Source organism: Teleopsis dalmanni, chromosome 1 (genome assembly GCF_002237135.1).
Source record: "Teleopsis dalmanni isolate 2A chromosome 1, ASM223713v2, whole genome shotgun sequence".
In the NCBI taxonomy this organism is placed as follows: Eukaryota; Metazoa; Arthropoda; class Insecta; order Diptera; family Diopsidae; genus Teleopsis; species Teleopsis dalmanni.
This window is the reverse complement of record NC_051846.1, coordinates 17,040,710-17,066,114: the sequence shown is the minus strand read 5'-3', so window position 1 is coordinate 17,066,114 and position 25,405 is coordinate 17,040,710. Positions and strand designations below refer to the sequence as shown.

At 31.0% G+C, this 25,405-nt stretch overlaps 5 protein-coding genes and 1 pseudogene across 9 annotated transcripts in view; 4 read left to right on the top strand and 2 right to left on the bottom strand.

Moving 5' to 3' along the window:
- The first annotated feature begins 901 nt into the window (after positions 1-901).
- On the top strand, positions 902-2,613 carry LOC119672180 (cytochrome c oxidase assembly protein COX18, mitochondrial). Its single transcript, XM_038083173.1, has 4 exons — positions 902-1,586; positions 1,647-1,922; positions 1,983-2,093; positions 2,161-2,613. The coding sequence occupies exons 1-4, from the start codon at positions 1,110-1,112 to the stop codon at positions 2,440-2,442; spliced, it is 1,146 nt and encodes a 381-aa protein (XP_037939101.1). The 5' UTR covers positions 902-1,109; the 3' UTR covers positions 2,443-2,613.
- Positions 2,614-3,405: 792 nt separating this feature from the next.
- On the bottom strand, positions 3,406-4,839 carry LOC119668804. 2 transcript variants are annotated; one of them, XM_038078446.1, is made up of 2 exons: positions 4,800-4,839; positions 3,406-4,617 (listed from the first exon to the last, which is right to left on the bottom strand). In XM_038078446.1, the coding sequence occupies exon 2, from the start codon at positions 4,610-4,612 to the stop codon at positions 3,962-3,964; it is 651 nt and encodes a 216-aa protein (XP_037934374.1). In that variant the 5' UTR covers positions 4,613-4,617; positions 4,800-4,839; the 3' UTR covers positions 3,406-3,961. The 2 variants fall into 2 exon arrangements, with proteins under 2 accessions (XP_037934374.1, XP_037934375.1); XM_038078447.1 differs by lacking the exon at positions 4,800-4,839 and adding an exon at positions 4,706-4,792.
- A 1,149-nt stretch (positions 4,840-5,988) lies between these two features.
- LOC119671297 lies at positions 5,989-17,423 on the top strand. 3 transcript variants are annotated; one of them, XM_038081873.1, is made up of 17 exons: positions 5,990-6,351; positions 8,138-8,441; positions 9,294-9,767; positions 10,164-10,415; positions 10,687-10,968; positions 11,021-11,263; positions 11,492-11,743; positions 11,807-12,079; positions 12,138-12,362; positions 13,186-13,482; positions 14,692-15,179; positions 15,264-15,384; positions 15,455-15,846; positions 15,912-16,067; positions 16,123-16,927; positions 16,995-17,171; positions 17,251-17,423. In XM_038081873.1, the coding sequence occupies exons 1-17, from the start codon at positions 6,241-6,243 to the stop codon at positions 17,397-17,399; spliced, it is 5,001 nt and encodes a 1,666-aa protein (XP_037937801.1). In that variant the 5' UTR covers positions 5,990-6,240; the 3' UTR covers positions 17,400-17,423. The 3 variants fall into 3 exon arrangements, with proteins under 3 accessions (XP_037937799.1, XP_037937801.1, XP_037937800.1); XM_038081871.1 differs by having other exon boundaries at positions 5,989-6,351; positions 13,186-15,179; XM_038081872.1 differs by lacking the exon at positions 10,164-10,415 and having other exon boundaries at positions 13,186-15,179.
- An 863-nt stretch (positions 17,424-18,286) lies between these two features.
- On the bottom strand, positions 18,287-19,612 carry LOC119671296 (annotated as a pseudogene).
- A 614-nt stretch (positions 19,613-20,226) lies between these two features.
- LOC119671295 (1,2-dihydroxy-3-keto-5-methylthiopentene dioxygenase) lies at positions 20,227-21,758 on the top strand. The gene is made up of 5 exons (XM_038081870.1): positions 20,227-20,659; positions 20,771-20,848; positions 20,902-21,029; positions 21,357-21,450; positions 21,507-21,758. The coding sequence occupies exons 1-5, from the start codon at positions 20,537-20,539 to the stop codon at positions 21,642-21,644; spliced, it is 561 nt and encodes a 186-aa protein (XP_037937798.1). The 5' UTR covers positions 20,227-20,536; the 3' UTR covers positions 21,645-21,758.
- A 2,681-nt stretch (positions 21,759-24,439) lies between these two features.
- The window catches only part of LOC119664449 (transcriptional repressor p66-beta), a 39,684-nt gene continuing 38,718 nt past the window's right edge, over positions 24,440-25,405 (top strand). For both annotated transcript variants that reach the window (XM_038074006.1, XM_038073955.1), the window contains exon 1: positions 24,440-24,959. The gene's annotated coding sequence lies outside the window, so the exon portion shown is untranslated. The remainder of the gene's footprint in view (positions 24,960-25,405) is intronic.

The window sequence follows — 25,405 nt, the reverse complement described above, 5'->3', positions numbered from 1 at the left end:
TAATGATATGTTTTCACAAAAAAAATAATAGCAAAATCTTGAATTGGGCGCATGAGATCTCATGAACCGCAGCTCATACTCTTGCTCACAAGCGTGAGCCTATTTATAACTTAATGACGGCTCTTGCTCGTGAGCGTTAGCTTTGTAGTTGGGCTCGCTCGTGTGCGTGAAAAGAGTTTTTTGCCGGCTCATGAGCCATGAGCAGAATGAGCCGAAATGAGCCGCTCATGGGTACGCAAATACGAACTCTGAAATAAACTAGTCACTTTATGTTTCTACTGCTTATTGATATATTGTATTTAAATATCCTGCTCACCAAAATTATTTATAAATATTAAAATAAATAAATGATCTATGTCAAATATAATAACAAAACCTTTTGGTCAGATATTGTAATATAACTTTTTAAAGCAATGAAGTACCAAATTACGATATCTTAGGAGTTGCAATTTGACGACAGATTTTTGTAAAACTCACTATTCTAAATAACTATTATGCCATTATGCATATGCTAATATAGCTTGATTTTTGATTATTAGCAAAACACGTCACTAGCAATAATAATGCATGTCATTTTTTGTATTGATTTCACAAGCAACAATTACCAACAACTCGTTGGTAACAACCTCGTTAGTTTTATTAATATACAAATTTTGACATACATAGACGAATATTTGGAAAAATAAGCAATCTCAACATGTAGCGTAGTGAAAAAAGTTGCTCAGAATGGCAAGTTTTACAAATACAATTCGTTAATTTATGAGGCTTTGAAAATCGTGGTCTTGGCCAATAAAGAATTATTTACATAGTATGTTAAGAAAATTCAAATTTATGATTTTTCACAATATTACAATATTATATGTACACTATTGTAATTATAATTTATTTATATTATTTTTTTATATTTTGTTTTATAATACGTAATGTATTTAAAAGAATTCGTTCGAAAATTAACATTCCTGCTGTTGGGAATTTTGGTGGAAAAATTTGGACACAATTTCATAACAGCTGATTTTTATTTTGATTTTTATTAGCGAACTGTCTCGTTTGGTAACTTTAATTTTTCATTTTTTCATTTAAAAATTATGACAATATAGAACAACCGCACAATGCTTCGTTTAATTACGCGATCCACTGTTTCTCAACATTTAGCTTGCAATAATACCATTAAATTTCTACCAAGTTTTACACAAAACTCACAGCAATTACTTTTAAAAGATAATGAGGCAGTGATTTCAATGCAACAGAAGCGTTACGTTTCTTCGACAACGGACTCGTCTTTTATTTCTAGCATTTGGCAATCGCTTTCAAATAGTGTTCCCGTTGAGTATATGCAACATACTCTAATAACAATTCATGATTATTCTGGACTGCCATGGTGGGCCTCTATTATCATGTCAACTGTAGTTTTTCGTACAGCAATAACACTACCATTAACAGTATATCAATATAAGATAACTGCTCGTCTAGAAACAATTACTCATGAAATGCCTCCAATTGTAAAGGAATTGAAGAAAGAAGCTGTTATGGCTATGAAAAAATTTAACTGGACAGAGCAGCACACTAAAATTGTTTATAACAGATCAGTAAGATAATAATAGCATTTACTTTGATTATATAAACTTAAAATGTTTCATTTATTTTAGATTAGAAAGCAGTGGAACAAACTAGTTGTGCGAGAAAACTGTCATCCAGCAAAAACACTTATTGTGCTTTGGGGGCAAATACCACTGTGGATATGCCAATCAGTAGCATTGCGCAATATTGTACAAATGTTGCCGGATCCAAATAGTCTCCAAGCCCAAGTAGCTTTTACCGAACTTACAATTGGTGGTTTTGGTTGGATACCGAATTTAACTCAAGTCGACAGCTCATATATACTGCCTGTAGCATTAGGTCTTATTAATTTAAGTATTATTCAGGTAATGTACTTACTGTATGTCTAAAAATTAATAATTTAAAAATAATCTATTTATTTGAAGGTACAATCACATTTAAGAAATAAACCACCTGGTCGCCTGCAAAAATATGCTACCAACGCCTTTAAATTATTTAGTATTGGAATGGTGCCAATTGCATGCACAGTTCCATCGGTAAACAAACATTGATTTTACATTGATTTTAAATAACCACATTTATTTTGGTATTATTTGGTATTAGGCTCTGTGTTTATACTGGGTGGCTTCTAGTTCATATGGCCTGACTCAAAATCTTTTATTGCTTTCACCTAAAATTCGTCGTGGCTTCGGTATACCACAAACTGAAAATGAAATACAAAATCCATATGAAAGGCTGTGGAAAATGATAACACTTAAAAAGGATGTACAAATTGTAACACCGACAAAAGAGCCGAAGATAGATTTGAATTCAGATTTACAACAAAATGATGAGGATTCAAAAGAGCAGCCAAAAAACAAAACGAAAGAACATAGACTGAAGTGAAATATTTTAAAATAAAACCTTTATTCTAATAGAATTGAACCTAAAACATAAAGATATGTACAAAATATCTACCATAAAAGCTTTGTATGTAATGAGAAATGTATAGAATATAAATTTCTAGTTTCAAATTAGGCCTCAAGTTGTGATGTACATATTTATTTTTATCTGAATGTTGTATATGTTGTTAATATATTTTTTAAGTGATTATCTTAATAATAAGAATATAAATAAAATAATTTAAAACGTGTTTTTTATTGTAATTAATTATAGTTATTAAGTTCTTTTTTTTATTTAGTTATTTTATTTTCAGAAACATTGCAAAACCTAATAGGACTTAATAAACACAATGTTTCTTGTTTCTTAAACGATCATAATCGTTTAAGATTATTTCATTTTTTATACATTTTTACGGTTGCAAAATCCATTACATATTCAATACATTCAGTTCATCACCAAAATATTTTTGTATCCATTATGGTATCCTGAAGTGAAGGTGTATGACGTTAGACAAAATATTACGTTAACTGTATGTGAAGGTTACGTTAATCCTATATACTTGAGCTTGGTAGAGGATGGCAAAGGCCATTTTCCACATCCATCCTTGACTTCTTTGGCTACGCTATTTCATCAACGTGATAAGACGAATTCATGTAACAATATTAATATGTTAGTATGGATGACTACAATTTTTAAGCTATCAAAAAAATAATAAATTATACAAAAAACTTTTTAAGTTTAGACAGATAAAGTTTACAGTAGATTAAATATCTGGAATATATCTTTTAGCATCTATTCAAATAATAGTCGATATATTCAATTGGACTTGTACTTTTTTATATCTGTTTATGTAGAATTTTACTTAACATAAATTTAAAAATGTGGTATAAAAAAAATGTAATTAAATAGAAAAAATTTCATATTTTAATTTTAAGTAAATAAATTTGTTACATAACTATATATATAAAAACATTTAAATGTAAAAAATATTTTTAAAAAAAGAGAACTGATGATGGGTATTAGGCTGGGTGGAGCTTAATGTTACCAAGAATACTGCTCTGATAATTTGCCATTCTTCCGGAAGCTCTTTCATATGCTAGTGTTAGTGCATATAGATCAGGATACTTCGCTTGAGCCACTTCAACTAAATCACTGGGGAAATAAAACCACATGTATTTAAATAAATCCCCATGATGATCAACCCTTGACTTGTACCACTTAGAAAACATTAAAGCTTGTGTTTGAACAGAGGGTCTCAAATGGCCTTGAAGAATATTCCCTGAGGTGAGCATCTCATGAGTACATCGAATAATAGACATGCCCGTGTATGGAAGTATTGTCTTTAAGTACTCTGTAAGTTTCGGGTATTTTGCCTGATGTATAGCTCCTAACAGGTGACTTCTTAAGTTAACTGGGAGGAAGTCCTGATAACTTTTCAATATGTCGGGTGGAAATAGTGTAGTCAAGTAAGTTTGGCTCATTATATCTGGTGCCTTAATGTTATAGGATGCATAAAATGCTACTAGGTACTGTAGTTGGTTGCATGATAAGATTTCCCACATGCATGTATGGCTAAAAGCATAGCAAATTCAAATGACTCCTGAGTTTTGTATAGTTTAGCACCTTGTGGCTGACTTTCAGATCTTTTAACATCACTCAAGCGTACTTTAATATTCTTTCCCAAAAAAGAGTCTGCATATTCTTCATAGGCAGCTACAAAACTCTTATTTAGGTGCATCAGATGTGCCATAATAAAGTTGTTGTGGACGTCAGTGTGTTCATACCCTTGATCAGTGTAGACTTTCTTCATCCTATTGATCTGAATATCCGTTAACTTACTGAGTCGTTTTGCAATGTGCAATAAGTGAACATAGGGAAAATATTGAGCATGAGTCCTCGCTAATGTTGGTTCATTCAAGCTCAAAGGATTCTCACGAAAGGCAATATCTTTATTTAAGGAATCAAAAAAGTTCTTATTCTTTAGATATGCGACGTTACTAATGACAATCTTGTCATCTTCTTCAACAGCCCATATTATGTTACTGCCATTTCTGAGTTCAAAAAAATCAACAGTTCCAGGATCAAAATTATAAGCTACAGCTAACCCTCCACGATAATTAGAGAAGAAAACATCCGCATCAGCTGCACTCTCTCTGTCCAGTTGTTGGGCCATAATGTCTGAAATAAACACAGTGTTAAGAGAAAAATAAATAGTTTAAGTTTAAAAAGTATTGATAAATATAAATATTCAAAGAGAAATCTATACATTAAAGTTTTAGAATAAACAATGTTTAAAATTTATATGACACAACTCCAGAAGGAAGTGTTTCTTTATTTAACTGCTTATATAAAATATTTACAGTCAAAATTAAATTAATAAAAACCAAGAATTAAATTTCGAATTTCTTTACTCGTATTGACATGTTATTTTAATAATCGTTTTTATATATTTTTTATCCGACTATAGGTCACTTGTTTTTAAATTAAAATACAACATTGTTTTAATTTGGAAATGTAGAATATATTAAAAAATATTAAACAAATGTTGAATTTTAATTTTAACAAAAAGTGACCTATAGCCGGATAAAAAATATCTAAAAATCATTATTAAAAACAGGAATTTTATTGTTGTAATTTATTACTGTTTAAAATATCTATTTATTAAAAAATAATTTCTCTTATGAAAATAGTTTCTTTCGGCATAATTGACTTTTAAAATGAAATTTAGTAATATACTTGTATATTATTTTCATACCGCTACACAAATTGACATTGCTTCAATTTGTTTTTGCAGAGAACACACACACATTTTAAACTACGTAAATTTATATATTCTATTATCACAAAAAAATATTCGTCGAGTTAAAACCATTTTAAAAAGAATGCGTTGCATTCAAGCACTGAGCAGTTCTTACAGATGCTCCTCTTCGAGATAATAAGCAATTCGAACGAGTGCAACTGTGAAGCACTAGCAGCCGCTCTTCAATGATCTCCGGTGATTTATGTACAAAACAGTAAAATTACAATTTAAGTCTTTAACTCTTTTAAATAAATGAGTAAATAAATTTCTTTCAAGAAATATGACACCTGACATTTGTTTAAACAATACACAAAATAATTAGATTAAATACTTTAGGAAAACTAAGGGACGGCTACGTACGTATCCGCAAACATAAATCATCATATAATTGTAATATGATTCAACGTACATATATTATCTTTAAGCCAGGAAAACAAGAGCAAATGTATTTGTACACAAATAAAAAACATTGAAAGTTAAATGTACAAAAAACCCACGACGCTTCCCAAATTACAGCGAAATTAATTTAAACAATAAGTAAATACAAAAATGATAAGAATTCGGGCGAAAAGGTCTTGAGAATCGTCTTGTCTGACGATAGCAGAGAAACGCTCTTCGCAATAGTCCGTATTGTTCCTTAAGTAATTTGCTTCTAGTAAATTGTTCTCAATTAATTGTTGTACGGTATTGTCTTATTCTAAAAAGAAATCAACGCAGCAGCCACAGATCGGAGCGGGTAGCCAATCGAGTGGATAGATCATTTAATTGGAATAAAATTGCGCTTAAAAGTCGAACAGCACTCGGAGTGAACGCATCTAAAGAAAATTCGGAAGCATCGTATTTAAATTTTTTTCACATGTATATATATATAAGAGAGTTTTTTCGTTTAAAATTATCAAAGTGAATTGCAAATTTAAAAGAAAATAATATTGAATTGAATCATTTGAAAATTGCGCGTCGGCAAAACACTCTTCACAGGTGACAAGGAAAAGTCACTGCAAATGTCGAGCTGTGTGATTTGCTGCATACAGAAAAAAGAAATGTTCCTCACTAAGAATTTATGGCTTTGGTGCCTCAGTGCACTCCTCCTTGTGGCTGGTGTAACGGACGCGGTTAGTATTTGTATCTGCAGCTATGATAAGTGTGTTCACACACACACATATACACTAACCGTGTGCACACACAGTACACATCTGAAGTGTGTAACTAAAAATTTAAATTTTATGAGTGAATGATATTTAATGATGTGAAATAATTAAATAAAATATATCGGATATATCTATACATACTGTGTCGTGATACTCCACTGAAGACTGGCCACGTAGGCAATGAACTTTTGTTAATTATTGTTGTGCTATTTAGAATAAGACAATAGTGTCGCAAATTTAAGCTTATATTTTTGCAATGGACTTCTTTCTGTACACCAAGATGTACTGATTTGAAATGTCTTAATAATTCTCACAAGTTATTTCTTTATTCCTAAAAAAATACAGTTCCTTGAGTTTTTAATCTAATTTATTATTAGAATAATTTTATAAACATATACGTATATATGTACTTAAATATAAAAGTAATATATAAATTTTGAATTATACGCAATCGCCCGCGCGAATCACTTTCAAATTATTTAATGCTAAATTACACTCTAAATCGGAGTCTAATATTTACAATGACTGGTAGTAGTTATTGTTTGTATTCTGTTAATTATACTGTTTCTTTCTGCTAATTATACTATATTCCGCAGAAGCAGTTTCTGCTTCTCTTATACGAATGTCAAATTACCTGAATACGAACCAAACGAATAAATTTCGAATGAAGTGAATATTTGTTTTTAAGAGTGAATGTTACGAGTGTGATCACTTCTAATCTGAGGGACTTGTTAAAGATCTTCGACTTAGACCTATACATATTTATTTATTCTTATTCTTTTTTACTTTCATAGCCAGTGTTTAAGAGTTCTTGACAGTGACCATATGCAGTCTATACATGGATACATATTTTAGTTTATACATATTTATTTATTCTTATGCTTTTTACTTTCATAGCCAGTGTTTAAGAGTTCTTGATAGTGACCATATGCATTTTTTTATTATTATTTATTAATCTGTTAATAATACAAAGTACTGAAAAACCTTAGCGTTATAAGAATTATATTAACTATGGCTGATAAAAGAACCTTTTTAAATGGCATATATATTGATTACAAAATACATAAAAAATAGAACATTGAAATTATTTACGAAAACTGAGAGACTTACTAGCACCGCGTTATTGAATCTCAGATTAGTTACAGAGATTAGCTCCTCGGAGAGTTATACAGATCTGAGATCAATTATTGCTTAGTCTAATGAAATGATAAACAATAACCCAGCCAAGGCGTAGAGAGGGGTTTTGAAGAAACCTCGTAGAGACTATTGACTCAACCTTCATTGAAATCTTGAGTATTTCAATGATTATATTATATAGTATTACATAATTAACAGAACTTTTTTGAATTTACGTGACTTGAAATTTAAAAAATTTCCTTGGGTATATTGTTGAGGTTGTTATTGGTGTACAATCCTTAGGAAATCATACTTAGTTTAGTTTAATTTAAAAAATTAATCATTTAATTTAATGAATCGATTTAATAATTTTAATAATTATTTTGTTATTTATATAATTGAGGAATTCGAAACTATTGAAATTAATTATATTATATATTATATATTAAATTTGAATATTTATCAACATTTTATTATATGCATATTCTTCTTTCTAATTAATTTGTTTTTTCTAGTTTAAGTCCTCAAGATCATTAATTAACAAGATTAATAAAGAAGCTTAAAAATTTGTTAATATTTCTGATATGCTTATATATTATGTTGCGCAAAAAATTTATTTGTTTTGCATTCATAGATTCATGATCCAACTTACACGGGCATAAAAACTAAAGCTTATCGCCGAGATCCATTAATCGCACAGGCATTCGAACAGCAACAACAACAACAACAACAACAACACGAACAACAGCATAATAAGGGAGATTATTACAGACCTAAAAACATCGATGCAACGGAGAGGTTATCACAAAATTATAATAACAATTACAATCAATATCAGCAGCAGCAAGGTGGAAGCTACAGTCAACACCGCAAAGAGCAAATAGCGCCAATTTATCAGAGAAATACATTAGAACCTGATTGTCCACCGCAATATACTGGTAAGTGCACTGAAAACATTTAAAATGATTTAGTATAGGAAATCTCTAAAATACCTATAGTGTGGATTTTTTAATTCAACTTAGAAATGGTTTTAAAAATCGATTAATTTTAACATTTAAAAAACTAATCTTGCTGATTATTTATTCACAATAATAAAATAAATTAAAATGTAACATACATTATTATTTGAGAATATCCATGATATCTCATATATAATGAGCCCAATTAATCTTGTTATGTCTTCTTATGTCTTAATCTTCGTATGACTTAGATTTAAATTTCTTATTCCATCTCTTCCCATACTCAAATTCATTATCTATCGACAACTTTGCACTCTTATGATAATGTAAATCACTGAAAGTTAGTTAAAATTTAAAATTAAAGTAGTGCAATTCTAACACGAGTGAGTTGATTGTGGTTTTAAAATTTTAGAAAGCGGAAGAAATTTGTGTAGAATAATAATTTATATAAAACTTGTAAGTAATAAACGAGATCATGAGAGTCGAAGGCAACAATACATATATCCATGACCATGTATCCAATTAAGTTTTAAAATACTATTAAAGTTCTATGAATTCCATCACACATAACTTAAATATGGCACCTCCATCGCTTTTCTGTGCAATTTTAATCCACATTAACTATTCTATGTTGTGAGGAAACTGAACGTCTAATCTCAGTGAATCAGTCATCGATATGCCATTTCACTTTGAACAATAGTTTACGATTTGTCTTGATATTCAGAAAAGATAAAGCAGCATTGAATAAGAACAACAGTAATCTGTGGAAGTCTTTGTAGTTCTTTATGAATTCATTTAACTTATTTATAAAAAGCTGTGATTCTTTTACAGGTTTATTACCTTACAACTATGACTGTCGCCGTTTTGTTAATTGTTGGAATGGTCGAGGACATATACAAAGTTGTGCACCGGGTACGGTTTTCAATCATGAAACACTTGAATGTGATCGCCCAGATAAAGTACAATGTGGGGCATTAGATACAATTCAGTTAAGGCCGCAGCAATCCCAACAACAGCGTAAGCCACAGTATAACCATCGGTCAGGACGATTGCAAGATGTGGAATCATTTGGTGCGGATACGGAAAGTGTTTCAATTCTTTGTCCAGCTGGTGTATCTGGATTACATCCGCATCCAACAGATTGTACAAAGTTCTTGAACTGTGCAAATGGCAATGTACATGTACAGGATTGTGGTCCCGGAACGGCATACAGCATCAATATGATGGTATGCGATTTCAAGCATAAAGTGGATTGTAGTGGGCGTGAAGGTAGTTCTTTAAGAACTGCAAAGAGCCCGGATCAGAGTAAGTATTCATTTATTGTAATATTGTATTTAGTTGTCTGGGGTATGAAATTTGAACGAGTCCCGATATAAATGTCAATTTTTCGTAACTCAATCAATTAGAAGTTTAAACTGTCGATGTCAAAATTAATATATATATATATATATATATATATATATATTACAAGCGGGATCGAGTATATATAATAAATAAGAATCTATTAATTAAAAACCAAATATGACATTCACAATGTAAATAGTAACGACCTCATCTCAATGAACATGTCACAGTTGTACTAAGATTTGGAGTATAAAAAGCACAAATACACTAGTATATCTCTTCTACATTACTGTTTATTTGATAACGTAGAAGAAGATGCAATTAGTATCTTTATATCAGATATACACAATCTTACAGACACTACAAGTAGAGCGATTTGTCCTGCCGATGCTGTAGGATTATATCCACATCCAACAGATTGTACTAAATTTTTAAACTGTGTTGGCGCTGGGAGTACTGTCATACAGGACTGTGGACCTGGAACAGCGTTCGACAATGTAAATAAGGTTTGCGATTTTAAATATAAAGTAGGTTGCGGCAATTCTGGGCAAACTGAAGATATTAACGCTGACCGTGATTTCGCTGTGAGAAATCAAACGTATGTATCTTGTAAGTAAGACAGACATATCTAATTTAAGACGATATCTTAAAAAAACTATTGCTAACTGCGCATGCACGCTGCCTTCATTTGTGATTTGTAAAGAGCTTGCTTTCTTTTCGACTCTAAGGGCATTCTAGAAAAACTGAGACAATTGTATTTATCTTTTTATTAAACATGATTAGAACAGTTCACATGCTTGCTTAGTTTTGATTTTTAAAAATAAACCTGCAATATGTATTCTAAAAAGTTGAAAAAATTGATTTATTGTTTCTTAAATAGCATCCGACTCCGCGAAAGTAAATCATTATAACCACAATAACAATAGAGAACTGCATGCAACTTCAATCGAAGACATAATGTGTCCTATAGGTGTGTCTGGTTTATTCCCACATCCTTTTGACTACACAAAATTTATAAATTGTAGAAGTGGTAACACTGCTATTCAAAATTGCATGCCTGGTACAGCATTCAGCATAACAAAGGGCTATTGTGATCGTAAGAGCAACTTGTCCTTACTTGACTATGTTACCTTTATCGTTTCGGAAGTAAGCTATGAGTATTGTAAGTTATATTGTTATGAATTTGACAAATTTTATAAAGGATATGTAAATAGCACAATATGTCACAAGCTGTCCCCCCGGCACTGATGGTATTCATCTCTATCCGTTTGATTGCGAGAAGTATGTTGCATGTGTAAATGGAAAAATGTCTATTCTTCCTTGTGGAGTTGACAAAGTATACAGCTTGTCGCGCAAATTGTGCTCTCCGAGACTCCAAGTACATGTAAATGATCGAGTTCGATATTTGAGAGAAATTTTAAACACAACAATCAGTAAAGATATATATGACAGACCAAGTAAGTATAGCTATATTTTTAAATCAAAATAAATTGTATACTCTTCGTAGTTCATCTTCATTAAATTGAATCCTTTTCAAATGGTTTCATATATTTAAATATAAAATTAAGTTCAGGTTAGACTGGTGACCCAATAAATTGGGATCCACTTAAGTTGAATAACCCATATTGATAATATTTATACAAACTCAAAGTTTTCACATATTTCATTATTTTATATTCATTTAGACCAAAATTATGTTAACCCAATATTAAGATGTCCTAGTGGTGTAGATGGAGCTTATCCGTTTCCATTCGATGCTACAAAATATTTGAGCTGTCGTAACGATGAACTTACATTTGAATCTTGCACTTCAGGCAAAATTTTTAGTTTATCACACAAACAATGCACATCTAAAGAAAACGTTAATTCAATGGATCATGTTCAAATTTTATCAGAATATTCTGAAGAATGGACTATCTCAAATATATATAGCTATTGTAAGTATTTTTTTCCACATCAAAAAACTTTCAAAAACTAATTCATTACTAAAATATCGACAGCTCCGCATGATCGCTTCTCAATACAAATCAAATGTCCACCAGGTGTGAGTGGCCACTTTTTACATCCCTTCGACTGCACTAAATTTATTAACTGTCAGCGAGGACAAACTTCGTTCGATTCCTGCCCAGCTAGCAGCGTTTACAGTATTTCACGCAAAGAATGTGTTTCTCGAGAGCAAGTCGCAGCTTACGATCGTGTAGAATACTTTACTGATACACGACACGAGTTCTCCTCAGATACTAACTTTAACGTAAACAGCAATACTGCAGAAAGTGAGTACAAATATTTTCAAAATTGGGTGATATGGTTATTAAATTGATTTGTATATAGGAAACAATATTATAAGCTGTCCAACTGGGTATGAGGGAGTTTATCCACATCCTTATGATTGTAGGAAATACCTTGTTTGTACTAAATGGAGTGAACCAACTATCGAGACATGCAGTAACGGTCTAGTTTACAGCGTATCACGAAGAGCCTGCGATTTTGATGTCAAAGTGGTCGCTACTGATCGTAGCGATTATAATTCAAATCGTGCTACACAAATATCTCAAAGTAAGTGCGAATTTTTAAAACAATTTACTCTGAGATTTGGCAAATTTAACATCCTTTTAAGAGCACAAAAATTGATTGTTAGACAATGTTCATCTGTCTGTATATGTCTGTATATCGTCTGTATATCAGAATCTTCCTTTGAATATACTTTTTAATTTGCTGATAAAGTATCAAATGAAAAAATATAATTGTTTAAAAAAGCATTAGGGAAAGTCGACAATACTACATATTTTATTATGGAACAAAGTTAGTCAATTTTACCATTTGTGTGATCAACGATTGAGGTATGAATAAGGTTCGAATTTTGACCTTATAACATTTTCTTTGGAAAGCAGTGTGCACTCAGTTGCATATTTTATAAACTTCATTCGGACTGATCGGCTATAATCTTATATTTGAAATTTAAAAATTTTCCTATTCATTTTCCATAATTGTGAAGGTTTAAGATATTTCAAATCCCTAGATATATCGCTGAAAAATGTAAGCAATGTTAATCCATATTCTCTGAAATGTAAATCTGATATGAATGGTTAATTCGCTCACCCCATCAACTGTTTTAAATATCTCAATTGCGCCAACGGTTTAACATTTGTACAAGATTGCGCTTCGGGCACAGCTTGGAGCACTCTTTTGAATACCTGCGATTTTATTTCAACTGTCAATTGCTCTACTTTTATTAATTTAGCAGACACAAAGCCTTCTGCAGCATTACATTAAAATATTTGCCGGATTCTAGTGAGTTTTATTGAACCCTACATACCAGGATATATCATTTATACAATATGAACAATTGTTTTTTTATAATTTCATATGTAACTTTAAGACAAATCGACAAACAATCGAGATGGAAAACTTTTTAACGGTGATACCACATATCAATACAGACCTCAGCCTTCCAATCAAGATCGATGGACTAATATGAATATTCCTCGCCCTACAACTTACACACAACATCAACATCCACCTCAAAGTTATGATAATACTCAGCACAGAACACCAATAGAAGTACAAAACCATCAACATCAACAAACAACCGATTGGTCTGGTGTCGGTTATTCGAAAGATGTAGCGACACCTACTCAGAATGTTCTTTATGTTGAGGGATCTCTACAACCAAATCGTAACTATATTACTAATCATAGAACTTCATATTCGACACCATTAGCTCCTTTTGCACCAAACACCTTCGCCGAGACAAGCACAAGCACGACACCTAGCGGCGATAGTAACATTTATTATGCACAGCCTGTGGGTTCGCAAGAAGACTCCAATGAATTATTTTCCAATACTTTACCAAAAGATCGATTCGAAAAAGATCGTAGTAAAGACTTCAAGTGGAATAATATAGATAATCATACACTGACTTCACAAAAGCATCCTATACATTTACCAAATCAAAACACAATTTCATCGTACCCAGTACCATTAGCTCATTTTTTGCCTCCATTAGATATAGATGATGGTCAACAGCAACAGTTGGAAACAGATTATTTTGATCAAAATCCCAGTGCAACTCAAAACACACATACACAATTGTTACCATCTTATCCCAATCATATACCAAGTCATTCCGTTATTGAAAAAAAACCTGTTTTCAAACAAAATGTTTATAGTGATCGTCTACCAACAACAACCATGCCAACTGTTGTGGACGAAACTAACTTGTTCGGAGGTCTTTTACCTCCATTACCATCTTCCCAAGCAACAACACCTTTAAATGGTATTAGTATGACACAAACCAATAATTTTAATAAGAACGAGTCAGATCTATACCCCACATTGAAAAACGCAACTGTCCAGACATTTGCCAGAGATCCGCACTATAGCCCATCATATTCAGGTGTTGCTCATTCCAGAAATACAACTTGGACTGTCGTTAAGACCCCTCAAACTAATGTTAAATCACGTATTCCTGTTATACCTGAATTTCAGGATCGACAATTTGAGGATTTTTATGACGAGGACTATGACAATGATTCACAGCCACAAGTAATATCGACTACAACCGACCGTCATGGTCTTTCTCCTCCACCTTACAATAAACAGTACTATAAAAATACTACTCCCTTGAACTCAAACAATTCACCTCCTTTAGATACAGATAATTTACCAATAAGTGATGCACTGCGTATCCTTTTACGACCCTATTTTAATCGAAGCGGTAGCATTACAGATGAAGCTGCTGCCAAAGCTGAGTCGCATATAATGGCACTAACATCTCCAACAAAGTTCCCATCTTCGGCCCATACACGCATTTTCACAACCACTTCCACAAAAGCTCCAACTACCGTAACTACTATATTAGACGACGTTGAACTTATTGTTGCAGGAGAACAACACAGTATGGTTGATATTCCCAAAACTATTGGCACTCATCAGTTGAAAACTGAGTTTCATTCATATCAGGAAAATTCACAAAAAGTTCCAGAGAACATACATTCTGTTAACAATTGGCATAATCAGCAGCATAGCAAAAACTTTCATTCAAGACATCCAGAACTTCCCAATCCATTCAATATAGATGAACGTCCAAGTGTTGTCCCAACAAATACACATTATCATAACCATCATCAACATACCCACAGATCCAGGCAACCATATCAGCATAGCCGAGAATTTCATCAACATCATCCAAATTTACCTAATCCCTTCGCAACCAGAGAAGGGGATCAGTCCATTATACAAAAACATGTATTGGATATACCGAATCCATATGCCGAATCAAATCCTACTCCATCGACTGTTACTTTTGAAAATCGATTTAACAACGATTGTGAATTTGATTGTGGAAATGATATGTGCATTAGAAAATTCGAGGTAAGCTCCATGTATATAATTTCAAGCCTCTAAAGTAAAATAAAGGAAACGAATAACATATATAATTTCTTATCCAACTAATAGGTTTGTGATGGAGTCAAGCAGTGCAGCAATGGTAATGACGAAAATAACTGTGAATATTTGGGATATGAAGTTCGCTTAACTGGAGGTGAGAGCACAAATATGGGGCGAATCGAAGTGAAAAGTATGTGTTGTTAAAAAAGCATAACTGAGTTGATATAAAATTTTGTAATAAATCCATATTTCAATGATAGTTTTAGGTAAATGGGGTTATGTTTGCGATGATAAATTTGGATTGCATAACGCTGATGTTGTATGTCGGGAATTAGGTTTTAAATTTGGTGCGCATGAAGTAAGAGGAAATTCCTATTATCCACCCACAGCTACGAATTTTTCATTTGCGATGGATGAAGTCGATTGCAGTGGAAATGAAACGAAACTTAAAGATTGTAACTTTAAAGGATGGGGCGTAAATAATTGTGGGCCGGATGAAGTAGTTGGCATAGTATGTAAAATACCACAGTTTAAATGTCAAAACAATTATTGGTTATGTAGCACATCCAAAGAGTGTATACCTCCCGAGTTCGTTTGCGACAATACTCCAGACTGTGCAGATAAGTCCGACGAAAGTGATGGTGTATGTAAAGTAAGAGAATAGTATTTTAGGATCTTAATTTTATGAAGTAGAAGATTAATTTTTTTTTTTTAAAGTCACCAATTGAATATCGCTTAAAAGGAGGTCGTAGCGAAAACGAAGGTAGGCTTGAAGTGAGATATCGAAGAGAATGGGGCACTGTATGTGATGACGATTTTGGTATTAAAGAAGCTCAAGTAGTATGCAATTCTTTGGGCTACTTTGGTCTTCCGGTAAGTTAAAATCACTTATTTTAAATATTTTAATTCTTATATAATTTATTTACAGACGTTACAAAAGAATATATATGGACCTGGAAAAGGACCAATTTGGCTAGATCAAGTTTCTTGTAACGGCAATGAATCTGCCATAGATAGGTGTAACCACTGGAATTGGGGAGAACATAATTGTAATCATACCGAAGATGTGGGTATTAAATGTACTGTTGGGACAGCACCAGACCAAAAAGTTATTACTAACCTCGACCGCAATCATTGGGAAAAAAATCTGACCGATAGTGAAGACGTCTTAGGACAAACAATGTTAGAAGATATTGGGTTATATAGTGGACTAGAGCGTTCTAGTAAATCTCTACATAAGCAACAACGCCGTTGCGGACATTTTAAAGAAGATTTAGTGGATGACTATGCGCATCCTGAGGAGCGTGTAATTAACGGAACAGTCGCAAAACGAGGACGTCACCCTTGGCAAGCAACAATACGCACACGTGGTATAGCAGGCATATCCAGTCATTGGTGTGGTGCAGTTCTAATATCTAAGCGACATCTGTTGACTGCAGCTCATTGCTTAGCTGGGTATCAGAAAGGTGCATATTTCATACGCATGGGCGATCACTATGCAAGTGTGGCGGAATCTTCCGAAATTGATTCATATATCGAGAACTGGTATATACATGAAAAGTTTAGAGAAAATGCGCACATGAATAATGATATTGCCGTTATTGTACTCAAAACACCAGTCAAATTCAATGATTACGTGCAGCCAATTTGCTTACCTGAGAAAAATACTCCCCTCGAACCGAATCGAATATGTACAATATCCGGATGGGGTTCGGTGAAATCTGGAGTATCTAGTAATTACATACAATTCTTCCCTCTTAATATTCTTATTCTAATATTTGATTCATTTTCGTTTTTAAGCACCGTCTAATATACTACGCGCAGCGCAATTACCAATTCTAGCGGATTCTACATGTAAGCAGCCGCATGTATACGGGAACTCATTAACCGCAGGCATGTTTTGTGCTGGAACTTTAGATGAAAGTGTTGATGCTTGTGATGGTGACTCTGGTGGACCACTTGTTTGTTCTGATGAAGGTATATTATGCATATCAAAATTCGAATAACTGTATTACATATGTATGTATATTTCATAATTTCATAATCATAATTAAAGATGGGGAGACGCTTTATGGAATTATTTCGTGGGGACAACATTGTGGTTACATTAACAAACCAGGTGTATATGTTCGAGTTGAAAAATATATTGATTGGATTTATGAAAAAGTTAACTTCTCTTTACAACAGACAAAATTGAAGTTTTAAACTAAATTTTTTATAATTTTTTAGTTAATGTTAATAAAAAATTTTTAAAGAAATAAAAATTAATTTATTTTAATTGCTTATTTGGTTTTAATTTGCTCGTCCTATATAGCTTCAGTAGCAGCTAGCCCGCTAATGCACGCTGCTGGAGCATGTGATCCTCACAGCTAGCAATTCTTACATATGCATGTACACTTTTCGCAGACAGGTACTCGAAAGCCTGTCGAGCAGCATTTTCTGGCCTTCTTCGTTTGCGAATACTTTACCGAAGTACCTTTGACCGCCAGTTTTGATGGATGATGATGGCGTTTTTCACAGATCCTTTTTAACGAATTAAAAGTTCTTTGACAATTTTCTCTACATTGCTGAAATTGGGAATAATGCGAACTTTGCCTGTATAAATTTTCACTTTCACTTTACTTCACAAAGGGTCAATGACTAAATTTTAACTTGCTTAACGAATAACAATCAAGTTGATGATCAGTGCGTGTGGTAAATTAGACGCATTAAACATTAAACTGCAGAATTTATTGGAATCTTTTGAGCAATTTGTATGTAAAATTGAAAGTACTTTAAGAAATGTTGATGGTAAGTTTTGTAGAGCTGGGTCTAAAAGTGCGCACATAATTTTGTTATACAGAACCTCCAATCACGCCCAGTGTAAAAAAAAATGTATATAAAAGCATTAAGATTTAAGATCAAAATATTGTAGATCAAATTTTCCTAACCATATTCCCGCACAATAAATCCCTTACATTTATAGGCAAACTTATTTTGTTGAGAACTCTCACATAGACAACTCTTTGCATAGTTACATACATACATACAAAGATATATATATACATACTCCTTCCACTTACAAAAATAAATTTGTACACATAGTTTGAATAAAACGAATATTTTTCACTTTATTATTAAATTATGTTTGTTTAAAGTGTATGAAACATAGACCACGAAACCAAGGGTATAAGTCTTCTTATTTCTCCCCAGCTCCATTTGCAGCGCCTAAATTATTCTTTATGTTATTTCCTACAAATTGTGGGATATTCACCAACTGTTTGCGCACACTGAGTTAGTGAGAAACATTTCTTAGTACAGAAGCCTTCTAATATTGGTGGGGTTTTTTAATAAAGTTTCAGTTGATTCTACCCACGATATTACTCAATTATTAATAGTAATCTTGCAAGACATTAAATGCCAGCATAATTGCCTTTGAGTGCACTTGTTTGAATTTCAAGTGGTCTTACCGAACATAAAAATTAATACAATTTCGTTGCTGCCAAAAACACTTCACTGTACATGATATTGACCAAATGTGGCTTTAACGGATCAAGACGCAAGCATGATGGATGGACCAAACCCAATTTTAAGATCTGAGTTTTCAGGCGACACTCTAAGAAATCTTCATCCGTAAAAGACGCACACGTAATCAGGTTTCGTATTGAATTCATCTAATACACCATTACGTACCAATCGACGAAAAAAAGCGTTACCTTTAAGAAAAATATACAATCTTTTCTATTAATTCGAACTAAATTGTAATGTTATATGCATTGATGTTGCTGTCAGATGGTTTATGGTAACGTCACTTTTGTTCAGACAAGAAGTGTCAAAAATTAGTATCATCATTACTTTATTTAAAGTAAAAAATATGCAAATAATTACCTTAAAATAATTTGTTTTCATCTTTTTCAGCTAGCTAAGGTTAGCAACTCACGGGAAGCTTTACGGATTTTTGCCTAAGCATACTTCACGCGCCACACTTCCCGCTTGTTCCAAAGTCCATATTCACCAATAGTTTTTAAATCTTGATCTAAACGGCCGTTCCCACTACGTCGGTGATGAGTTACATATCTTTGAAAAAAAACGGATGGAATACTCCCGTTTACCATGTTTACTTTGCTTCAGTCAAATTCTATGAATATAAGATATATACATATGCATTATGTACCAAATTGTAATCTCAAAAGAAAAGTTATGTATACGTATACGTATACGTTTAACAAATTTACGATAAATTACAAAGCAAAGCGATCATTCTCAACAAAAATTACAAATAAATACTTAATTCATAAATAATGATGTAGAACATACCCTCGATCTGAATATCCAACAGGGAAAGAAAGAAAACGTGTACTATTTTTGAAACAAGCACGTTTATAGACTAACTGAAATTTTCACCACTTTAATTCCTTCTACAGTGTTGTATTTTTAGTCAAGGAAATTTATACATATATTATTTAATATTAATATTAAATAATAATTTTATACTACGTTTACATTCTAAGATTAATGGTATGTTCAAACAGCCAAATTTCCTTAATTTCGGAAAAATTAAATTAAATTGAAAAAATCATATGTTTTTTGTTTACAAATCGAATTGCATTATCAAAACACAATTTGTATTTGGGATATTTTAAAATTTAATTTCGCTGATATGAAGATGAAATTAAGATTTTTGCGAAATTAAAGTATGTCTGAACATAGTATAAAGTACTAATCTCATTGTTTAATTTTAGATTTCCCATACAAAAGTTAATCTCGCTTTGTTCGGGATTAATTTTTAATCTCCTTAAAAATGGTAAATTTTTTTCTGTGCAAATTAATATCGTAGATTTTTTTACAATCTTAGAAAAATTACAAAAGAAATGTCAAAATCTATTCAAAAAAAAAAATTGAAATTTTGAAAATGCCTGAGCGAGTGAATTTTTAATTTGTTTAGTAATAGTTTTTTATATAATTATAACTGAAATTTGTTGAATTATTGTTATAAAAATATTTATATTATAATTTTTTTGTACAAAATTGTAATTAAATACTTTATTTACAGTAATTTGTCAAACGCACGACACAAAACACAACAAGAGAAACGTCAAAATTAATCTCAAATGTATAATGTAAACGGTGGAGATTTAAAATGCAGATTAAATTAATCTCGTTCTCTTAATCTCACAATGTAAACGTTGTAAACACACAATGGATGTCTTTATCGTATATATATGTATCAATATTTATGGACGCTAGTGTAAAGCAGCAAGATATGCAAGATAAATCACCAACCAACAGCTGAGACTTGAAAATTTGCGCAGTAGTTCAACAAGTGCAATTTATCGTCATTTTATTAATTACCAAAAGTAAATATGGTGCAATCATGGGTTATGGACAGTGCAAACAATGATCAACGTTTGGAACACAAAACCAATCCACCGCAATATGTTTCTCTAAAGGATTTATATACAAAAACTGGTGTTGAATATTTTAAGGTAGAAGTAGTTCGTCGATTATCATAAAGTTTTTTATATATAATTATATACTAATTGTTATATATTAATTTTTAATTGTTATATATTGTTTTTTATATCAAAACTTTACAGATTGATGCAAATAATTACGCAGAAGATTCGACGTTAACTGATCTTCGCACACAAAGAGGATATTCTTATGAGGATGAGGTCTGCAATACAATAATTAATTTTTTAAGGCACTAATACATGATAAATGATAGATAACCTGTTCGGAAAAATGCTTACCTGACTATGTAAATAAATTGAAATCATTTTTTACGGAACATTTGCATACCGATGAAGAAATTCGTTTGGTCCTTGACGGATCTGGCTATTTCGATGTTAGAGAGTAAGTACAATAGCAACTGAGTTCTTATTCCACTACTTTTTAAGATAATTTATTGTGTAACAGATTAGAATGTGTCTATCTTATTCTCATATAAGAAAAGAAATCACATAATTACTAATGAAAGAGTAGATTCACTTCGTTTTTATAATTTAGTTTGGTAACTAATAAACTCATTCTATTCAAAAAGTGTAAGCAATGCTATATGTAAACTATAAACCAAAAGTAACTTAACTATATAGATTAAATTAGTAATCAGTTTTAATTTATATCAATATTATTACCAAATTTCACATTTCACATTTTACATTTTCCGTACAAAACCGGCAGTTCGGAGGAGAACTGGATTCGAATATATGTGGAAAAAGGAGATTTGATAATTATTCCAGCAGGAATTTATCATCGTTTTACTTTGGACATCAATGTAAGAGTTACGAATATTGTAATTTTTTCAAAGTATCTTATCTTTATTTTTTACAGAATTATATAAAAGCGAAGCGCTATTTTATTGGGGAACCTGTATGGTTACCTTATAATCGTCCTGCCGACAGCATGGAATGCCGAAAAGAGTATCTAAAACACCAGGAAACAAATTTTACAACTTTGCATAAAGTTTAAAACAGAAATTTAACTACAGACTTGACAAGGAAACTAGTGCAATTATATATTTTAATGTTTTATACAAAAAATCATTCCCTTTAATAGGCAAATAAAGTCTAAAACAATATAAAATAATTATTTAGTTACTCAAAGAACTAATTAAAGAAACATGTTTTTAATTTACGTTACTCGATTTAAAAGTATGAGAGCAGTATTCTACATGCGTTAATAACATCTTAGCAGATTTCCGCAATTACCTCGTGAAATGAGAAAAATTAGGTCATATCCGTTAAAAAAATCAATATATTGTTATATCACAGTTAAAAATAAAAAAACTAATACTTAGGTTTTAATATTATATTATGCATTACATAACGTAAAAAATAAAATAAAATCATCAAATTAAGTTCTTATGGCTCTATTCACACTAGTAGCAGTTAAGTTGCGTTTACACTAACGTAAAACTTGAAGCTTGAAACTTACTTATTTTTGTGTAAACTCAATTACTTGTTTTAATCAATTAGTGTTTTTGCGATAGTTTTTCTCATTTAAAAACTATTGAAATCCTTAGAGCTGGAACTAAAAAACTCCTGATGAATAATTCGAATATCTAATTTGCTCACGAAATAAATTATCATAAGTACGATAGTTACAATTAGGTATTTAAGAAGCATTTAAATTTGGTAAAAATTGACTATAATGGCTAAGTTTAGATCGATAAAAAGATCTACCGCGGTCGTGTGGATTTGAAATGTATAAAACGTTTGTGTTACGTTTTATTATATATTATTATATATTATATAATTATATTGCATATGTTAAGAGGTAGAATCATATCTCAATGAATTGATCATGAGGTCAATTTCCTCTATCTCTCTCTCTCTTTCTTTTAGTCTTCTTTCAAACGCCAGCTATTTTTTTGTGTTTATTTGTTTTCGTTTCGTTGTTATTAAGTTCGTTATTATTTAATTTAAGGCAAATAAATTTATCTATCTCAAAACTACTTTAGATAAAATGAATCACATATTCAAAGTTTGAATTCTTCGGCGGTCGTATTAATTTTAAATGTTTTTAATACAAATGTCTGTTTTCTTTTACTATATATCTGCATTCAACATAAACGAAGTCATTTAACTTTATACAAATCTTATTTTACTATTATACTAGTTTGTATTATTTTTTTATTTGTAAACTGTTCATAACACGTTTAATAAGTGATTAATGTTAATATTAAATCATTAATCATTACTTTTATAAATAATAGTAAATGTAAACTTTAAAATTGCTCTCGAATAAACAATTTTCGCCACAGCGAAATTTAAGTGTTTACACTTTAACTTAACACTTTTACACTTTAACTTTAACACACTAAAGTAAACAAAAAGTATTGTTTTACATAAATTTGCTTTCCAATATGATGCGACATTTTATTTTCTCCTATATTATGTAGACAGTCAAATATGAATTTGATGTTGTTTTCGATAAAATTTGAAAACTTGAAAAAAAATAATTTCAATTCAATTTTATTACTAATAAATATCAAAATTTGCACCTTTTAGAAGCTAATATGTATATTTTTGTGTGGTTACTTTAATCTATCCGTGTATTCATTGGCATTACTTAAAAGAGCATAAAAATATTTGTACAACATTGCGATTACTGTATATAAAAAAAGATAGGATTTTAGTTCATTTATAAATTCTTGTTTAAAATTAATGAAATAGAATTGATTTTAAATAAAAAATTATAAATTAATTCAATTTCGTGTTTATGTTTACAATTTGCTTTAAGGCAGTATTTACAATGCAACGGTTTTAACTGAACCCACCTGCCTATCAAAATAAATCCGTAAACTTGCTAAGAACGATAGTCTAAACAATTTATTAATTGTTATTTAAATCACTTTCATTATTTTTTTTTTATTATTTAAGTGTAATTTATGCATTTTATTTCTATTTTAGCAGTTTTAATATTACTAGAAACAATACGAAATAACAAGGGTACTCATTTATTAATAAGGTTAAATTTATCAATCAGCTGTCAATAAATTATGACAGAACAAAATACAATACTTATCAGCGTAATTTTTTCAACCAAATGTTTAGCTATTATAATTGCAATATTAAATATTTATGTAAACTTTATCGATCAGCTGTGTCGCTATCAATAAATTATAAAATAAAATGTCGAAATTAGACAAAAAGTTTTAGATGAAGTTTTGGAAAAAGTATTTGCAAAGATATTTTTATGAATAACTTACTTATGTTGACGATTTTTGATGAAAATAACAAATGCAACTCTGTATTGACAACAGATAAATTTATTTGATACAAATATCGCTTCAATCTTTAAACTCAAATATTATATATATCTGAAAAAGTTTAACAAATAAATCGTTTTTTAAAATTGTTTCATAAAAAACAATTCAGCTTCCATAGCAGCGTTGCTAACTTGGCACTAGCAATATATTACTTCAAATATCCGTCATTTCGCCATTTTTGTAGCAAAAACTTATCGATAACTCAAAAATTTAGCAGAGTATTTAGGAAAAGGTTTTGAACGAATTTAACTTTCAGTCAAAGTTCTAAGTTGGATGATCCTATAATCCGTATAAACATGGTATTATTGTAAAATGTTATTTGAAAATTTTTCCATAAATCATACGTGCATATGTGACTCTGTGAAATGTGTCCATGAATGCGAAAATTGTGTGGATGCTTGGTTATCGATATTTTAAATAGATATATTACACAAAGGCTCAAAAACAGTTCAATTGTACATTTTTACTCGGCTCTTCTTTAATAGTTATCGTTTTGCATTATGTTTTGTGTTTTTGACGGTGGCAGATTTGCGGCGCTCGCAGTAGTGAATCTTAATTTTATTTAAATAAATTATCTGATTTATTGGAATAATTAAAAAGTGAGTGTCAAACAAAATCCCGCGGTATTAAGCAAATTATTATGTAAATGCGTTGTGTAAATGATATAAATAATTTATATGTATAAATATCGACATCCAATGTGCAAAAGTATAAAGTAATAAAAGGAAACACTCCAAATAATGTCATCTTGCCAGTTGAAAGAATAAATTTATAGCTGAATAAAAAAATTAATCTAAAGTAGTTCTGCATGCATTAGTGTATGTATAGAATAAAATAAATTAAGTTAATGTGAAGTAAAATATCTCAAAAAAAAAAAAGATAATGGTAAAAAGTGTTTCAAGTGCAGAAAAATTCACAAAGTGAAAAGAAAAAAATTTAAGTTGATTGAGAAAATTTTCAGCAAATTCTAAATAGGCTTTGCTGAATTATTGGATAATTTTCATATATAAGTGGTAAGTGTTATCCGCATATAAATATTTTTGTAAAAATAATTAATTTCTTAAATAGCTAGTGCAGAGTAATCAGAAAAATTTAATTATATTATTTTAATTGCTGCTGTCATTTTCTTTTATATTTTTTGCTCTCTCTTTGAAAAGTGGCTGTTTAACCGGTCTGAAGCAGCAGACAAAAGCAGCCGATTGCGGAGCTCTGCTCTGTTGGCGTTGGCGCTCTTTGTGTTTTTTTCCGTGGCTTTTGTATTTTAAAAGTAATTTTTTATGGTTTTGTTTCTGTTTGTAGACGTCTTTTGCGTCCACATTTCCATTCAATTTTCGGTTTTTTTTTGTTTCTGCTTTTTGTTTTATGTTCAAAGACGAAATTTCGATAGTTAGTTTTTATACTGTGGGGTGCTGATGCGTAGAGTTTATCTACATACATTGAGGTTAAAAACGAATGCAAA

Coding starts and splice junctions, on each gene's coding strand:
- LOC119672180 (XM_038083173.1), top strand. CDS start 1,110: ATGCTTCGTTTAATTACGCGATCCACTGTTTCTCAACATTTAGCTTGC. Junction 1,923..1,982: donor TTAATTTAAGTATTATTCAG/GTAATGTACTTA, acceptor ATTTATTTGAAG/GTACAATCACATTTAAGAAA. Junction 2,094..2,160: donor TTGCATGCACAGTTCCATCG/GTAAACAAACAT, acceptor ATTTGGTATTAG/GCTCTGTGTTTATACTGGGT.
- LOC119668804 (XM_038078446.1), bottom strand. CDS start 4,612: ATGGCCCAACAACTGGACAGAGAGAGTGCAGCTGATGCGGATGTTTTC.
- LOC119671297 (XM_038081871.1), top strand. CDS start 6,241: ATGTCGAGCTGTGTGATTTGCTGCATACAGAAAAAAGAAATGTTCCTC. Junction 16,068..16,122: donor TGGGCTACTTTGGTCTTCCG/GTAAGTTAAAAT, acceptor ATTTATTTACAG/ACGTTACAAAAGAATATATA. Junction 16,928..16,994: donor GGTGAAATCTGGAGTATCTA/GTAATTACATAC, acceptor TTCGTTTTTAAG/CACCGTCTAATATACTACGC.
- LOC119671295 (XM_038081870.1), top strand. CDS start 20,537: ATGGTGCAATCATGGGTTATGGACAGTGCAAACAATGATCAACGTTTG. Junction 20,849..20,901: donor GATATTCTTATGAGGATGAG/GTCTGCAATACA, acceptor GATAAATGATAG/ATAACCTGTTCGGAAAAATG. Junction 21,030..21,356: donor GGCTATTTCGATGTTAGAGA/GTAAGTACAATA, acceptor CAAAACCGGCAG/TTCGGAGGAGAACTGGATTC.